This window comes from Solanum lycopersicum, chromosome 7, assembly GCF_036512215.1.
Source record: "Solanum lycopersicum chromosome 7, SLM_r2.1".
Classification (NCBI taxonomy): Eukaryota; Viridiplantae; Streptophyta; class Magnoliopsida; order Solanales; family Solanaceae; genus Solanum; species Solanum lycopersicum.
Genome location: NC_090806.1, coordinates 68289975 through 68307733, shown reverse-complemented (window position 1 = coordinate 68307733; position 17759 = coordinate 68289975). Strand labels below are relative to the sequence as shown.

At 31.8% G+C, this 17759-nt stretch overlaps 1 protein-coding gene across 1 annotated transcript; it reads left to right on the top strand.

Moving 5' to 3' along the window:
* Positions 1-1979: 1979 nt before the first annotated feature.
* Positions 1980-7072, top strand: LOC101248595 (beta-glucosidase 18-like). The gene is made up of 12 exons (XM_004244157.5): positions 1980-3932; positions 4016-4082; positions 4851-4909; positions 4985-5060; positions 5136-5210; positions 5299-5386; positions 5481-5733; positions 5817-5932; positions 6003-6276; positions 6352-6454; positions 6533-6641; positions 6733-7072. The coding sequence occupies exons 1-12, from the start codon at positions 3780-3782 to the stop codon at positions 6974-6976; spliced, it is 1617 nt and encodes a 538-aa protein (XP_004244205.2). The 5' UTR covers positions 1980-3779; the 3' UTR covers positions 6977-7072.
* The last annotated feature ends 10687 nt before the right edge of the window (positions 7073-17759 follow it).

Here is a 17759-nt window from a genome sequence, read left to right as displayed (position 1 = left end):
GACTATTATGTTTAATATGGTGAAAACTAATATCAAATATTAGTTAAAAGTCTAAAGATGTGATGAAGTTTTTAATTTTGCAATTACATTACGAAAAGTCAAAGCTGCATGAACTTTCATCATTATGTTAATATATATGGTGAAAAAATAATTGTTAAAAGCTGATCAAAATTTTTGCAATTTAACTGTTATGACGCAAAGTATCACAAGTAAAAGTGCGTATACGACTATTATGTTGACATCCCGTGGATGTGTTCCCATGAAGTACGAGAAATAATACAAATAAGTTTTTGGCATAATATGTTATTTTACCTTTTTGAACATTTTTATCTTTTTAACTTTAATACATTTTAACAAAAAAAAAAATAGAAAAAAGTATTAGTTTATTTTTTAAAAAAAAGATATTCTAGATTTTTTAATATTTTCGCCAAATTTTCTGACTATTTATTTAAATAAACGAAAAAAGGTTAAAATTACCCTTAAACTATATTTTGGTTCAAAACTATCATTTTCGTCAAACTATTGGGTCAAAAGTGCCCTTTTAATTAACGGCAATTGTTAAATGGCATGTGGATGCCACATGGCACGCCAATAAATTTCCATTGTCACATAGAGTAAAAGAAAAAGGGTCAAAAGTGACCTTAAATTATCCGAAAAACTCATATTACTCTAAACTATATTTCAGCTCAAAACTACCCTTCATGTTAAACTATTGGGTCAAAAGTGACCTTCTTATTAGCGAAAGTTGTTAAATACCACATGCATGCCACGTTGCACGCCAATAGGGTTCCATTGCCACATTGACTAAATCCCTAAATCTTGATTACTCATTTTCCCCTCATTTCATTATTTTCTAGAAACGATTTCACCCCTTCTCCCTCATTTTGTGGCTAAGGTTTCACACTTTCCTTTGTCGGTGGGTCAAATATGCCCCTAAACTATTTGAAAAGGTTTAGATATACCCTCCGTTTAAAGTTTGGTCCATTTATACCCTTGCCGTCCAACTTTTGGTCTACATATGCTCTTTTTGGCGTTAATTGACCAACTCGAAATATCCAACTCATTTTACTTTTATTTAAATGCCAAATGGATTTTCCACGTCATTTTTATGTATTATCACTTGACATTTATATTTCAAGGGAAAAGGGTCAAATATGCCCCTAACCTACAAGCATGAATATACACTTTGAAACCCAGCCACGAAGAAAAGTATGAAACCCTAGCCGCGAAATGAGGAAAAACGGGTGAATATATCATTTCCGGAAATAATGAAATAGGGGGGGGGGGGGGCAGTATTTAGGATTTAGGGATTTAGTCTATGTGACAGTGGAACCTTATTGGCATGCAACATGGCATCCACATGGCATTTAACAACTTCAGTTAATAAGAAGGACTCTTTTGACCTAATAGATTGACGGAAAGAGTAGTTATGAACCAAAATAAGTTTGAAGGTAAATATGAGCTATTTTGGATAGCTTAAGGGTATTTTTGACCCTTTCTATTCAGTCTACGTGACAGTGAGATCCTATTGGCATGCAATGTGGCATTTATATGACATTCACGTGGCATTTAACAACTTCCGTTAATAAGAAGGGTACTTTTGATCCAATAGTATGACGGGAAGGGTAGTTTTGAGCCAAAATAATTATTTTAGGGTATATATGAGCTATTTCGAATAGTTTAAGGGTATTTTTGAGCCTTTTCCATTAAAAAAATATGTCATTTAAGTTGGTTTCAATTGACATCTATGTTCTCTAATTTTGAGTATGTACAAGTAATACATTTATGCCTACTTGAGTAAGCGCAAATAACATATTTGTGTCTTGTTCACACCAAATAATATATTTATATAGTTGCTGGCATTAATTATTTTTTTTTCCTTTTTTTTTTTTTTTGTTTTTGGAGTATCATTTAAATTTTTTGATACAATTGATTCAAACTTCTAACCATCAAAAAAGCTTTGCTGCCATTAATTTTCTTTTCCTATTTATTTTTTGGTTCTAATATGTTTATCTAGACGTATACATGACAAGAAATAAATATCTAGTTTAACTTTATAGTTACGTTATGAAAAGTTAAATCTGTATGGACTTTGAGAATTATGTTAATATAATTAAAAAAAAATATTGGTAAAATATCGATTAAATTTATTTTGTTTAACTCTCATACAGAAAATTATTATATTGACATATAGTGGATGTGTTTCCATGGAAGTAGGAGAAATAACGCAAAGAAGTTATCATGCAATTTATGTGAACTTTGGGTAAGTCCAAGATTTAGAATTGTAGCTTCGAGGGATATAACTTTTCTCAATCACAATTTTACCTGTTATATATAGTCAAAACTTATTATTATAATATAATATTTATGGGCTTGATTTTTCAATTTTTTCATGTTGTATGATAGTAGCTATTAGGAGAATTAATAATTAAAAGATCTAAAATATATACTTATAAAAGATCTAACATACATAGTTATAAATAATCATAATTATACATTTGAGTACGATAATCAACATCTTTTTTTAATGAATACCCAATATCGTATTGGGTATCATTTTTCTAAAAAATATGTATAATAAATACCGATCGTATCAAAATTATGATATAAAAGAATTCAATTTTGATATGATGATTCGGTATCTACCCTATCATAGTGGCCTCAGAGTTGGACTCTCTAGCCTACTTCGGCTCGAAAAGACAAACTTAAAGCCTATAGGTACTTCAATGGGATCTGTCAAGGCCCATATTTTCCGGGCCCAATTGCTTCCTTAAGTGGCCCATTACTAGGAATTGATATAAAATGATATTTATAATAGTATATATATTCATGGGACTTTACCTAGAAAATGATATAAATTATGAGTGAAATTACTCAATTTAGTGAATTTTTTATTTAAAAAATAACAAATGTTTTTTCCCCACAAAATATGTACAATCTAACAAACAAGTGACATATAGAAAAAATACAATTATATTTTTGTATGTCGTGTGTATATCATTGTATGTCCACTGATACATTATTTATTATTTAATGCCCACTACAAATATTTTTTGAGTTGAATTAGAGTTTTTGAGTTTAATTAACACAAATTATTTTGTTAAAGATATAAATATTCAATTCAACAATCAAAATACAAATATTCTACCTAACGTGCTGTAATTTAATGCTATTTATTGGACCAATTGTTTATTTGATTTATCATATTATAAAATGAAATTATTTAATTGATAGGCTCACTCACCTACCCTGATTTTATATTCATCATTATTATTCCTTGATGGCCTTTTATATTTATATATATTTTTAACATTAACTTTTTAATCATAATTTAATTAATTAGATGATTGTTATCGGTTATATTATATTATTAGTCTAAATAAAATATATATATGTATGTATGCAATTATGTACGACAAAAAATAATATAATTTTTCTAATATTGTATCCACTAAATTAATATATTACAATAACAGTGTGATAGAAGAAAGCAACGTTTGTGTGGAGGATAAGTTTTTAATAGCTAAATTTACACGACTTTTAAAAATATAAATAAAATTTAATTAAAAATTGGATTATATGGTCCCTATAAATGTTAGGTATTTCTACTCAATATATATTCTCCCTGTCTCCTATTGTAATAATTAAGGCTATTTTTGGTATAAAAAATTCACTATCTTCCTCTACCTCATTATTTGTATTTCATTTTAGAGCAATTCACATAAATATTTGATATTTAGTGGATTTATTCTCAACAAATAGAGTTAATTAGACCCCAAATGAAGATTAGCAGTTCTAATTATTTCAGTTGCTTATTTTTTTTGTGTTTACTATTATTTGTTTGTATAAATTCATTTGAGGAACAGAAAAATTTGAAGAAATCAGAATTTCCAGATGGGTTTTTATTTGGAACTACTACTTCAGCTTATCAAGTATTTTCTTCTATTTTATTTATTTATCACTAAAATTATTTTCATTTTTTGGATATTATTTGATTTTATTTATTCTTTTTCAGATTGAAGGGGCAATTCTTGAAGATGGAAAAGGGTTGAGTAATTGGGATGTTTTTAGTCATACTAAAGGTATATACAATTTTATTTTATATTTTTTATAATTTCAAACCATACTCACCTCACCTCGTGAACGAGCCGTTGGATTGAGTTAAGATTGAATATTACTTTTATTTTGTCATACTAGAGCTAAAATTTATGCCTTGTCATTTCCATTGTCTATGATTGTCGAGTGACTTGAATCTTCCTTGAGTTTAACGTCAATAGGACATATATGGATAACTTTGACTTTTTTATGTATGGTATTCGTTTTCGTTTGGCTCTTATATCACATCCATCTGGTAGTAGTTGGAATATCTCGTAAAATCTAACCACTTCACTTACTTCATTGCCCTTTCTCGTACTCCTATGGAAACAAAATGGTTTTATATTTTTATCGCATTTCATGGTTTATCTGATGTTGGACCCTACCATGGGTTACTATTGATGCCAAGATTTTTACTAAGGGATTCAAAATAACATAAAAAATTAAACATATGAAGAAGTTAAAGGAATTCGACAGGGTTCAATAGTTACTGTATGTACCTAATAATTTTAATCATGTATAAACCGTGTAACTTTACTGGCTCCGCCCTTGATTTGGGAATATTGTCGACCCTCTAGATGTCTAGTCTTGAACATGCAGGGTGTTAGATGTCACGTTTGTTGGGAATTTAGAGCTAGCTTTTAAGTTGAATTTAGCCAAGGTCTATTTCTCTTAGTTATTTTGTATGAAGTTTATTTGATTTAGTTGTTTTATGCATACACTGAGAATGATTTTCGACTTTTAAATTGTTTCAGGAACGATAAATAATGGAGATACTGGAGATGTAGCGGATGATCATTACCATCGATTTCAGGTCGAATATCTGGACTTTGAATAATTCTGTTGAAAGAAATTAACTTTACATTTCTGATTCTATGAAGTATTGCAGGAAGATGTTGAGTTAATGCACTCGATTGGCTTGAATTCGTATCGTTTCTCTATCTCGTGGAGCAGAGTCCTTCCTAGTACTTCCTGTTATGCTTTTGTTTGTATTTTTTTTCATTGATCGGACTAGTATTTATTTTGTTTATGTTTTATAGGAGGATCGTTTGGTAAAGTTAATTTTGCTGGTGTTACGTTCTACAACGAACTCATTGATTCTCTCTTACTCAGAGGTGTAATGTTTGCAGATAGTACAAATTTTTGCTTAGTAAATCCATGGATGTCGCGGTTAGATAACAGAAATTTGACGTATAATTGCAGGAATAACAGCATTTGTGACTCTTAATCACCACGACCATCCACATGAACTCGAGGAAAAACATGGGGGCTGGCTCAATCCTATCATGCAGTATGTTTTTCTCTGTGTAAATACTATGTATGGTACATTTGCTATCGATCTTAAGGATGTACGTTTTATAGTTGTCCTATTTTTTACTATACAGGGAAGAATTTTCGTATTTTGCTAAGATTTGTTTCGAGAGTTTTGGTGATAGAGTGAAGTATTGGACCACAATCAATGAGCCAAATATGTTTGCAGAAATGGCCTATGTGAGGGGAGTTTACCCTCCTGCTCGTTGCTCCCCGCCTTTTGGCAACTGTTCAGCTGGAAATTCTGATACCGAACCTCTTGTTGCAATGCATAACATGTTACTGGCACATGCCAAGGCTGCAAAACTATATCGCGAGCATTTTCAAGTAAGTATCATCTACTTTCACCTAACCTCTGAAATAGTGTTAACATGTGGTTAATTGCTCGAATTTGATGCTCTTGTATGCAGCCTAAACATGGCGGAATGATAGGAATTGTTGTGCATTCATTTATGTATAAACCGTTGAGGAATAATGACTTTGATCGTGATGCTGCTCATAGGGCTGTGCTATTTACCGCTGCTTGGTAAGTCTTACTGGCTTAAAACTTGGCCTTAACAAGCTGGTTCGCGCATTGACAGTAGCATAAATCTCAGGGTATTCGATCCTTTAGTACACGGAGATTACCCTCCAGAAATGCGTAAATATCTTGCAGATGCACTGCCGAGGTTCACCTCAGATGAACGAAAGCTTATTAAAGATAGTATTGACTTCATGGGAATAAACCACTATGGCACTCTGTATGCGAAAGATTGCATTAATTCTAGCTGCGTTTGCTCCAATTCTAGTTGCATCGCGGGTGGAGACCACCCTATCCATGGCTATCTCATTACTCTAGGAGAGAAAGATGGCGTTTCTATTGGAGAACCGGTATGAAGTTGTTTTCGTAATCCTTAAACTCTGCTTTCTCTCGTCATGATACGCGTACTGTCCTGTTCTCCATAGACAGGAATGTCTCGATTTTTTGTGGTTCCAAATGGAATGGAGGAGATTGTTGACTATATGAAGAAGAGATACCATAATAAACCTATGTTTGTTACTGAAAATGGTAAACCATCGTAGCCTCGTTTACCTTGCATATTCATAATTTTGTGGGAAAAAAACTGATCTATGAGGTACATTGCAGGCTACGCCTCTCTGAATCCTACTACAGCACAAGCGGATGAGCTACAACATGATACTAAGCGAGTTGAATTCCATAAGTCATATCTTGCATCATTAGCTCGAGCAATCAGGTAAAATGTACCAAAACAATAGGTTGCCTGAATCATGACTCAACCAACCCAAAATGATGAAATCTTTGTTTTCTTCGAATGACATTTACAGGAAGGGCGCTGATGTACGTGGTTATTTCATTTGGAGCCTGATGGATAATTTCGAGTGGACTAGTGGATACGAGCTCAAATTTGGGTTATACTACGTTGATCGCCATACATTAGATCGAGTTCCCAAGCTTTCAGCAAAATGGTATACAGATTTCTTGACTAACAAGAGCCTCAATGCTGAAAAAAAGGAAAACTTTATTACATTCAAGTATACTACACAACCAAATCATACATCACACAAATAGTACTATTAATATCTATATTTGTCAAAAAATAATTATTTGACAATAAGAATTGTGGTTTAATTTGGTATGTGTTTTATGGAGAGTTATGTTTTTCTATTTTTAATGATCTTAATTGAGAAAAACTTACACCCTCAATTAAAAAATGATCAAATTTTTAAAAAAGTATGTCTTCAAATTAGTTTTCTTTGTTTAAAATTAAGATAAAACAATAATTGTTCTTGAATGGAGTAGTAATTAATTATCAAAACATCATCCTAATTAATATTTATTAAAATGACGTGTAAAAAATATATGACGCACACTTTGATTCCGGGGGGAGTACTAGCCCCTATTATGGTTCTAGGCTTCTAGCACACATTTTTAAATTGATAATAAATATATATTTCGAAATTTCTACAAACTTACAAAATATTCATAAAAAGTTGAAGACATCACATATTATCTTTTTCAAAAGTCAACGAAACAAAGTTCTTTTCAAAGATAAAATTAAAATATAGAAATGTTGACTGACATTTTTGAAGATTAAATATATTTTAAGAAGGTTTAAAATCATTTATGTTTGAGACATACGCTATTTAATTGTTTTGGCTCTCTAAACCAATGGGCCGATAATTTTGGGCTTCCATTCAAAGAAGAAGGATCAATATGATAAAGCCCAAATTTGACAGTGTAACCAAATATCCACTCAAAATTATCCATTAAACTCCATACGAAATAACCATGTACATCAGTACCATTCCTGTCCGGCAAGATATTTATTAATGAGAAAATAATTGAAAAATATATCTTAATCCAAGTTTTGTTTTTTTTTTAAAAAAAAAACAAGACCAGTCACATTATTAACTTAGCTATTTATCTTATCATGAACAAATGCTAACTTAGGGTTGATTAGAATTCAATATATATATATATATATATATATATATATATATATATATATATAGAGAGAGAGAGAGAGAGAGAGTGTATAATTCGTTATACATATACAAATAAACTAATTGTATATTGCGCTATACATATACAAAAGAAAACAGTTATATATAAATCAATTGTAAAATTTGTGTATGTATAAAACCACAAGAGAGAAAGACAAAAGAAAATTGGGCAGATGAATATTTGTATTGTATAATTATAAGTGTATAGGACGAAGATATATGTATTTGTATATGTATATACAATTTACTCTTGCTTTATACGAACATAAACACAATTTATACATTTCGTTTTTGTTTGTATAAGCGATAGATGCGAGGAAGATCTGGGAGAGTAGCGAGCAAAATCTGGGAGAGGGTAACGAATATATATATATATATATATATATATATATATATATATATATATATTTATCTCGCTTTACACAAACACATACGCATTTTATATATTTGTGTTTGTATAAAAGCAAGAGGGAGCGAGTGAGAGTATGAGGGAGAGATGACTGACAAACAGTTTGCTACAGAATACAATTAAATCAAAGTGTGATTATAACATTTAATTTAATTTATTAATTTATCATTATATACAATTTTCCGTTTTTAAAGATTTAGCCTTTTTTTCCCATCTATAGAGCTCTGTCTATTTGCAATTATGTGTGATATGAATTTCCCCTAGTTGTTAAGAAGAAATAAAAACGAAAACCAAATTTCTTTTAACAAATAGAAAATAAAAGAAGAACTAAAATAGCAGATTAATACTATTAATTAGGAGACGGTAACAATCAAATATTTTTAAAGAGAAAATCAAGGTATTAAATATATTTAAGGAAAATATAATGTTTATTAATTGATTAAAAACTATTTTGATTCATTTTTTTTATTTCTTAATTAATTTATTATTTGTTACATATTGTACTATTCGTCTAGAAAAATTGTATATACAAATACATATTCTCGTTATCTAGTTTTCTTTCATCTTTTTCGATTTATACAAACACGTATTATACAATTGTTTCTTTTGTATATGTATAGCGAAATATATATATATATATCCAGTGCAAATATAAAGTTTGTTATGGAGCCCAATTATACAAACTAAACATATAAATATGATTTTTAAATTTGAAAGCATAATGTGATTCAGACCACATGTCCAGATTCCAAAAAATCTATAAGTGGATGTTTGGTTTTGCTTGGAAATAGCCCTATTAGTTGAAAGTCTAAGAAGCAAGAAACAATATCTTTGTCATCTGCAGAGGCTGATTACGGAGTACCTAGGAAAGTGGTAGGTCAATTGGTTTGGCTGCATAGGTTAATTACTGAGTTAACCATACCTCATTCTTCTCCAATTGTTGTGTAATGTAACAGACAAGTGTCACGACCCAAATCGGGCCGTGACTGGCACCCACACTTACCCTCCTATGTGAGCGAACCAACCAATCTAAACCTTAACATTTCAATATAATATCAACAGAAAGTAATGCGGAAGACTTAAATTCATTAATAAAAACCAATTCAATAACTTCTAAAAACTCAACAACTATTATTATCCCCAAAATCTGGAAGTCATCATCACAAGAACATCTATGATTAAATTACTAAACTAAGAGTATTCTAAGAATTTAAAATAAGTAAAAGCTAGTCCATGCCAGAAGTTCAAGGCATCAAGACATGAAGAGGAAGATCCAGTCCAAGCTAGAAGCATTAGCTCACCCTGATATCCGGAGTAATGAAGATTGGCTAGAGTTGCGGTTGAGTTGAAGACGATGGCACGTTTGTTGCACTCCACAAATAACAAAGAAGAAAACATAAAAGTAGGGGATCAGTACAAACACAAGTACTGAGTAGGTATCATCGGCCAACTCAAAATAGAAAACAGTATATATCAGATAACATCATAAAATCAACTACAATACTCAACATGCGGCATTTACAATTACCATAACCCTTGGTCATAACACCAAGCTCATCAACGAGGACTCATGCCTCCTCATCATACTCATTTGGGAATTAGGTTCATTAGATTGAGTATATTAACATCTTTCAAGATTTATTATCTTTATTCCTCTCGTGTCGGTACGTGACACTCCGCTCCTCATATACTATCCTGGTGTCGGAACGTGACGCTCCGATCCTCATATACTATCCTGGTACCGGAACGTGGCACCCGATCCATATACTATCCTGGTGTCGGAACGTGACACTCCGATCCTCATTCTATCCTGGTACCGGAACGTGGCACCCGATCTATATTCTATCCTGGTGTCGGAACGTGACACTCTGATCCTCATATACTATCCTGGTACCGGAACGTGGCACCCGATCCATATTCTATCCTGGTGTCGGAACGTGACACTCCGATACTCATATACTATCCTGGTACTGGAACGTGGCACCCGATCCCCTAATCTCACTACTTTCGTTCATCAAGCCTTCTTTTACACTAAGGCATCATCATTAACAAAGTAGATTAGGGTTTCTTTTTCAAGATTTAAGATTCAATAGCTTCATCATGCTTATTTCATCACAATTATATAATCACAACATGCAAACACACAATTAAGCATATAGAAGGGTTTACAACACTACCCAATACATATCATTCGCTATTAAGAGTTTACTACGAATAGTGTAAAAACCATAACCTACCTCCACCGAAGAATTTTGATCAAGCAAGCAATTTCCCAAGCCTTTTTCGTTTTCTCGTTTCTCCTCTTTCTCGTTCGATCCCCTCTCTCTCTTTCTGTTCTTTTCTTTTTCTTATTCAAACCCTCTTTCTTTTATCCTAATTAGCATATAATTAAGTATAAAAGAATGATGAATTAACCCAATAATTAACTTAAGGTTAACTCTTTTAGCCCCCAAGTAATTAGACTTATTAACATTAACTCACTATAATTAAAGCAGGAATAGTCCAAAACGCCCCTTAAATTACTTAACAGAAATCCGACCGAGCCTGGGATTACGCAGCCTGTGACGGGCCGTCGTGCCTGCGAAGGTCCGTCCTGCTGCTCCGTCACAGAGTTCAGAGACTCCATTCCATTAAAGGGTCTGTGACGGTCCGTCGTACCCACGACGGTCCGTCCTGCCATTCCATTACGAAGTTCAGAGAGTCGATTTCAGTAACCAATTTACAAAATTCTAAGTATTATGGAACGAGACACCCTCGACGGTCCGTCGTGCCCATGACGGTCCGTCGTGCCCATGACGGTCCGTCGTGCCCATGACGGTCTGTCGTGGGTTCCGTCGTCTCAGCCAGTTTTTCCAGAAATAAAATCTGCTGCTCAAAACGACTAAACAGGTCGTTACATCAAGGTTCTATACACATAGCTCCAAATCTTGTCTTTCATGAGAGAACTAAATACGTTGAAATTGATTGTCATTTTGTGCGTAATAAGCTGCAGGAGGAGCTCATTTCTATTCAACATGTGACCACAAATGAACTACTGGCGAACATTTTCACTAAATCTCTTACTGGTATTAAACATGTTGCAGTTTTTTGAATCGGTGTGCAATCATCACCTCCAACTTAAGAAAGGATATTGAGAGTTAATTATCTAGCTTAATTACAGTAGTTAGTTTGTTCATATGTCAGTTAATTAGTTAGAGATTACTGCATAGTTAGTAGTTATTGTATATTTTGATTACTCTAGAATATTCTTAGCCACATGTATATAAAGCAGAGCTGTCAATATGGTCTAGCCCACCCCATCCGGGCTAACCAATACAGGTTTTAATATTTTACGGGTCAGGCCAGGCTAGCCCATTTTTTATGTGTGCCAAAAATTGGTCGGCCCAGCCCATAAGTACGTGGGCTACAGGCTTGCCGGTCAGCCCACTTTTTAAAAAATTATATTTTTTTATAATTATTAAATTAAATTATAAATTATAATTTAAAAATTATATCATAAATATTGACAAAAAAATATTACATTATGTTAGGCCTTATTTGTTTTTGAATCTTAATCATTCAGATTTGCTCATTTATTTGTTTTTAAGAACGGAATCTTTATTATTCAGATTAAGTTCATTTGTTTTAATTTTTTATAAGCCTCTTAATGAGTCTGGATATATCTGAAAATCAGATCCATTACACACCCTTATCACTATTCAGACTAAAAAACCGTCATTACACACCCTTAACACTATTGACACCATCGTTGCCAAGTATAAACCGTCATTGCAACCAAACATAAAAAAGGAGAACCTCTAAAGGCAACTCCACCCCCATCACCACTGCCACCGCCACCGCTAACCCGACTGCAATCGATTGAACTAATTTCTTCTCCAATCGTCTCGCAAGCATGACTCAACTTGTCGCATGTTTTTTCAATAAAACCTTCGGCCATCTCAATCTCTTGTTTAGAGACTCTCTCACTCTCATTTGTGAACATTATTCCCATTTTTACAATATAGTAAACGAAAATGAAATGTGAACAAATTCATTTTCCGATGGTATACTGTGTTGAGAAGATCACCAAATTTCTCTGTGAACAGAGTGGCATCAAAAGTAACGTCCTCAGCCTTGAGAATTTGACAGTCAATTCCTCCTTTACAACCATTATTAGCAGCAAAAAATCATCCTGCAAAGAGGACAGCTGAATACAACTTTGTCCATTCTAGCAACGGTCGGAGGGTTTCAATGTGGTTTCGCCGGAAAGGAGAAACGGGAATGGGAGGGCGATTAGTATCGACGGCAGGGATAATGTCGCCGGAAGTGGGAGGGCGAGTAGACTCACCAAAAGAGAGAGTTGAAGTGGGAAGAGGAAGGGGAATGGGAGGGCGATTAGTCTCACCGACAAGGATAATGTCGCAGGAAGTGGAAGGATGAGAAGTCTCGCCGGAAGAGGGACTTGAAGTAGGAAGGGGAGGGTGATTAGTTTCGCCGGCAGGGATAATGTCGCCTGAAGTGATCATGTCGTCGGTAGAGGGAGTACGATTAGACATGTATAACACTGATTTTTTTTTCAAGCTGTGATGTGATAAAGAAAGGTATGGCGGTCAGTTTCCATTTTATAGACCAAAAAATTTCAAGCTGGTGTGGTGTACACGATGGGCCCCATTAAAAAACTGAAAATTTGTCCTTTTTTTTTTCAAAATAAAATGTGCGCGATGGGGTCCATTTTCTAAAACAGAATGTTTTGTTTTCCATTTTCTAAAACACAATTTCTGTGTTTTTTTTTTAACTTCTTGTACACAAACTTCTTCTTTTATTTATTAAAAAGACATTCGTATCGTTATTTTTTAAATCATTATTATTAGAGCTGTCAATATAGGCTAGCTCACCCCATCCGGGCTAACTCATACTGGGACATTTAACGGGTCAGGCCGGGCTAGCCCATTTTTTGTGTGGGCCATAAAATGATCGGCCCAACCCACAAGTACGTGGGCTACAGGCTTGCCGGGCCAGCCCATTTTTTAAAAAATTATATTTTTTTATAATTATTAAATTAAATTATAATTTAAAAATATTATCATAAATATCGACAAAAAAATATTACATTATGTTAGGCCTCATTTGTTTGCACTTAATGGGGTTTGAATCTTAATCATTCGGATTTGCCTCATTAAGTGTGTTTGTTTTTAAGAATTGATCTTAATTATTCAGATTCAATTCATAATGTTCGTTTGTTTTATTTTCTTATAAGTCTATTAATGGTCTGAATATATCTAAATGAATCAGATCTGTAACACACCCTTAACACTATTAAGACTAAAAAATAAAACTCCTATCTTAATTCAACTAAATCACGACAACTCATAAAAATTATTTTCTCATTTAATTAATATTAATTACATGCTTGTCGTTATGATTTCCTTTATTCATATTAACTTTATATACAACTTTTACTTTCTAAATTAATCAATATATTTGAATTGATAAGCACTCTAATGATATAATATTTAGCACAATTTTAAAAATAAGAAAGTATTAGTTATTTGATCGATAGCAATAAAAAATTTCTATAATAATATAAAATAAAATAAAATAAAATATTTTCCTAAACTGTATATTTACTACTCTATGTAAACTATTTTAAATTGAATTATATTAGATTCTCAAAGTATTTGAGTGCAAAAAAAAATCATATTAATGATGTAACTTGATGTTGAGTTCTTAAAAGATAATCATATTACTTTGTTACGGTAAAAATGTACAAAATATTATTTTATATGAAAAAAAACTATTTTACTAACAAGGTTTTTATAATATTTTATTGATATAACGTTTAATTTCATATGTGCATTTAGATATTGAAAACAAACTGTCCAATAATTTATTGTTTAGATTCAGAGACAATGTTTTAATATTCAGATGTTTATTCAGATTTACACATCTAGATCTAAATGCACATCTTAATATTTAAATGTGTATTCAAATTCAAACGTCTTAATCTTAATGGAAACAAATGAGGTCTTGTCATTACTTGTTAATCAAATTCACAAATATAATAATCTTTATAATATTTAGGGAAAATGCACAAGTACCCCTTAGACTATGACCAAAATCCCAAAGACATACCTTACTAAGGTCGTATTACCCCCTGAACTTATTTTTTTGTAATTTTGTGTACCTCTTTGGCTTACGTGGCATCCAAATATCTCTGATGCGCCTCAATTGCGTGGAGTAACATAGAGCGCCACATAAGACAAAAGGTGTATAAAATTACAAAAAAAAAAGTTCAGGGGTAATAGAACCTTCGTTTAGTTAAGATGTGTCTTTGAAATTTTGGTCATAGTCTAGGGGTACTTGTGCATTTTTCTTAATATTTTTTAAATTTTTTTTTCAACTAAAAGTATAAATATCTAAATAGAAATATTAATCTAATTATTTTGATTTTGGACTCTCTTTATTTTTAAATTTTAATATTATGTTATATTTTTAAATTAATTTTTATTGGCCCACGGGCCAGTCCTATCAATATTTCTCAAGCCCCCAAATGAGAAGGCTTATTCAGACCGGGCTAAAAAACTCTTTTCTTGGGCTTCAAAAATCTTAGCCCAGCCCTATTAAATTTCGGGTTAGGCTAGGCGGCCTAGCCCATATTGACGGCTCTAATTATTATATTTATTTTTTAAAAAAATGTTAATTTGTCATGCTAATTATAGCTAGTATGCAATCAAATTTCTTATATTCTTAGCGTAAATAGTTTATTTTTTTTAAATATTATTTTTATAAAATTATGAAGATAATAATTGTATACAAGAAAAAATCCTTAACTAATTTATTATTGGTTACATATTATACTATTTGTTTAGAAAAATATATTCTTATATCGTAATAGATAGTGATGAATTACGAGAAGGACTTAACATTTGATCACGTGAACCTAGCTTATGTGATCGGCCATAACGAGCAATTTAAAAACTAAAGATCAAATAATGTTTTTAAAAAATAAAATTAGTTGGTTAGAAAGAATTAGTTTATTCTTTTCATTTATTTAATGTAAGCAAAATTCAACTATTCTTTTTATTAATGGGTCTCATCGTCTACATAGCAGACATCAAGGGTGTGTTTGGTATGAAGGAAAATGTTTTTCTGGACAACAAGTAGATTTTGGACTTATTTTCTCATGTTTGGTTGGTTAGTAGAAAATATTTTCTGGAAATAATTTTTAATGTTTGATTTATGAATGAAAAATGTTATTGAGAGACATCTTTTATTTTTACTAGAGTAGAAAATAATTTATGAAATTGAAGTTGAAAATATTTTTTGAAGTTGAAAATATTTTTTGGAGTTTAAAAATAAAAATTTGAAGTTGAAAATATTTTTAAAAAGCAAAATTATTTTTTTGGAGGGGGTATTATTGGGGAGGGGGGAGTGGGGTTTGGATCGACGGTTGAGGAGGAGGAAGAGAAGCTGAAGGGCTGAAGGAGGAAGTATTGTTTCCATCGGAGCCGGAACCGAAGCTGGAACCGGGAGGCAGAAGATGGTCTGAATGGAAAGTGATCGTAGTAGACATAATTAAGTTGTTTTAAGGGAAAAGAAAGGAAATAAATGGGCTTCTTTTATAGCACATTCTTATCCCTTTATTTAATCGTTTTAAACGTGTTTAAGTACAAATATATAAATATATAGTATTTTTTGTTTACCTAAATGATTTGTTACCTGTTCTCAATTCTTCTCCTAAACCTAATACAACAACATCAAAATAGGCAGAAGATGACGAATGTGTACTGTCCAGCAGCAAAAAGCACTGCACAGCTAGCTAGTTGTATTTGTAATGCAAAATGAACTAAAACAAACGTGTATTTCACTATTAACTAAATGCATTACACACACAGTACATAAATTCACCGTATTTTCCCTATTTAAAAATTGTTATTTCATAGAAATAATACATGCAAAATTGTTTACCAAAATATTTGTGTTTCAAACATTACAGCCAAATTTGGGACTAATAAACTTTTTAGCTAATTTGTCATGATATTAATCAACTTCAATTCAAATTATTCATATTGATTTGTCGTCGGGAGAGGAAGTAGGATTAGACATGAGTAATACTGATTTTTTTTCAGGCTGTGATGTGAAAAGAAAGGTATGGCGGTCGGTTTCATTTTATAAAACAAAAAATTTCAAGCTGGTGTGGTGTACACGGTGGACCCCATTAAAAAACTGAAAATTTGTCCTTTTTTTTCAAAATAAAATGTGCCCCTGAAAGTTGGTAAAGTCACGTAGGCAATGGCCATGCACAACTTTTCTTCTTGAACGACTGGTGGGGTCCATTTTCTAAAACAGAATGTTTTGTTTTCCATTTTCTAAAACACAATTTTATTTTTTTTTAACTTCTTGTACACAAACTTTTTCTTTTATTTATTAAAAAGACATTCGTATCGTTCTTTTTTAAATCATTATTATTAGAGCTGTCAATATGGGCTAGCCCACCCCATCCGGGCTAACCCATACAGGGACATTTAACGGGTCAGGCCGGGCTAGCCCATTTTGTGTATGGGCCAGAAAATGGTCGGCCCAGCCCACAAGTATGTGGGCTACAGGCTTGCCGGGCCAGTCCATTTTTTAAAAAATTATTTTTTTTATAATTATTAAATTAAATTACAATTTAAAAATATTATCATAAATATCGACAAAACAATATTACATTATGTTAGGCCTCATTTGTCTGCACTTAATGGGGTTTGAATCTTAATCATTCAGATTTACCTCATTAAGTGTGTTTGTTTTTAAGAATTAAATCTTAATTATTCAGATGCTAATCATTCAATATTATTGGATTTTTATGATTCTAGTTGGGATATTTTCTAAATTAAAATACGAATATACGCTTATAAATCAAGTTTAAAGTGGTGGGCTACAACTATAATATGGGCTAATAGCCTATCTCTAATTGTTTAACAAATATATTGATTAGGAAGGATTTTGTTAATTAATTACTACTTCATCCAAGAACAATTACTATTATCCTAAACTGATAAATAATTTGAGATACTTATTTAAAAATCACAACAGATAATTATAAATAAAGGAAATAATTTGAGGAAACTATTTTGACACTAGGGGATTAGTTTTTTATTCTCAATTTTTATTAGAAAGAGAAACTAATAACTAAATTATCGTTTGCTTTAATTGGTTTGTTGGAGAAAATCTACTAATTATTGATTCTTGTCTCTTGATGGCAACTTTTAAGATTTTTAATTTTAACTTACCAGCTGGGTCAACCACTAGTGTCCCTCTAATTACTTTTTTTCTTCTTTTAATATTGTTCTTATCTAAACATAATCTGATATATTAAGAGATTAAAGATTAAAAATACGAGATTAACGTTGTTTATCTTTAAAATAAAGAGGTAAATTTTATATTTCAAAGTAAAAAAAGGTGTTTTACACGTTAA

What these genes read in the sequence shown, in the direction of transcription:
- LOC101248595 (XM_004244157.5), top strand. Translation starts at nt 3,780, where the DNA reads ATGAAGATTAGCAGTTCTAATTATTTCAGTTGCTTATTTTTTTTGTGT. An exon ending in CTACTACTTCAGCTTATCAA is followed by an intron (nt 3,933 to 4,015) that starts GTATTTTCTTCT and finishes ATTCTTTTTCAG; the next exon opens with ATTGAAGGGGCAATTCTTGA. An exon ending in TATGTTTGTTACTGAAAATG is followed by an intron (nt 6,455 to 6,532) that starts GTAAACCATCGT and finishes GGTACATTGCAG; the next exon opens with GCTACGCCTCTCTGAATCCT.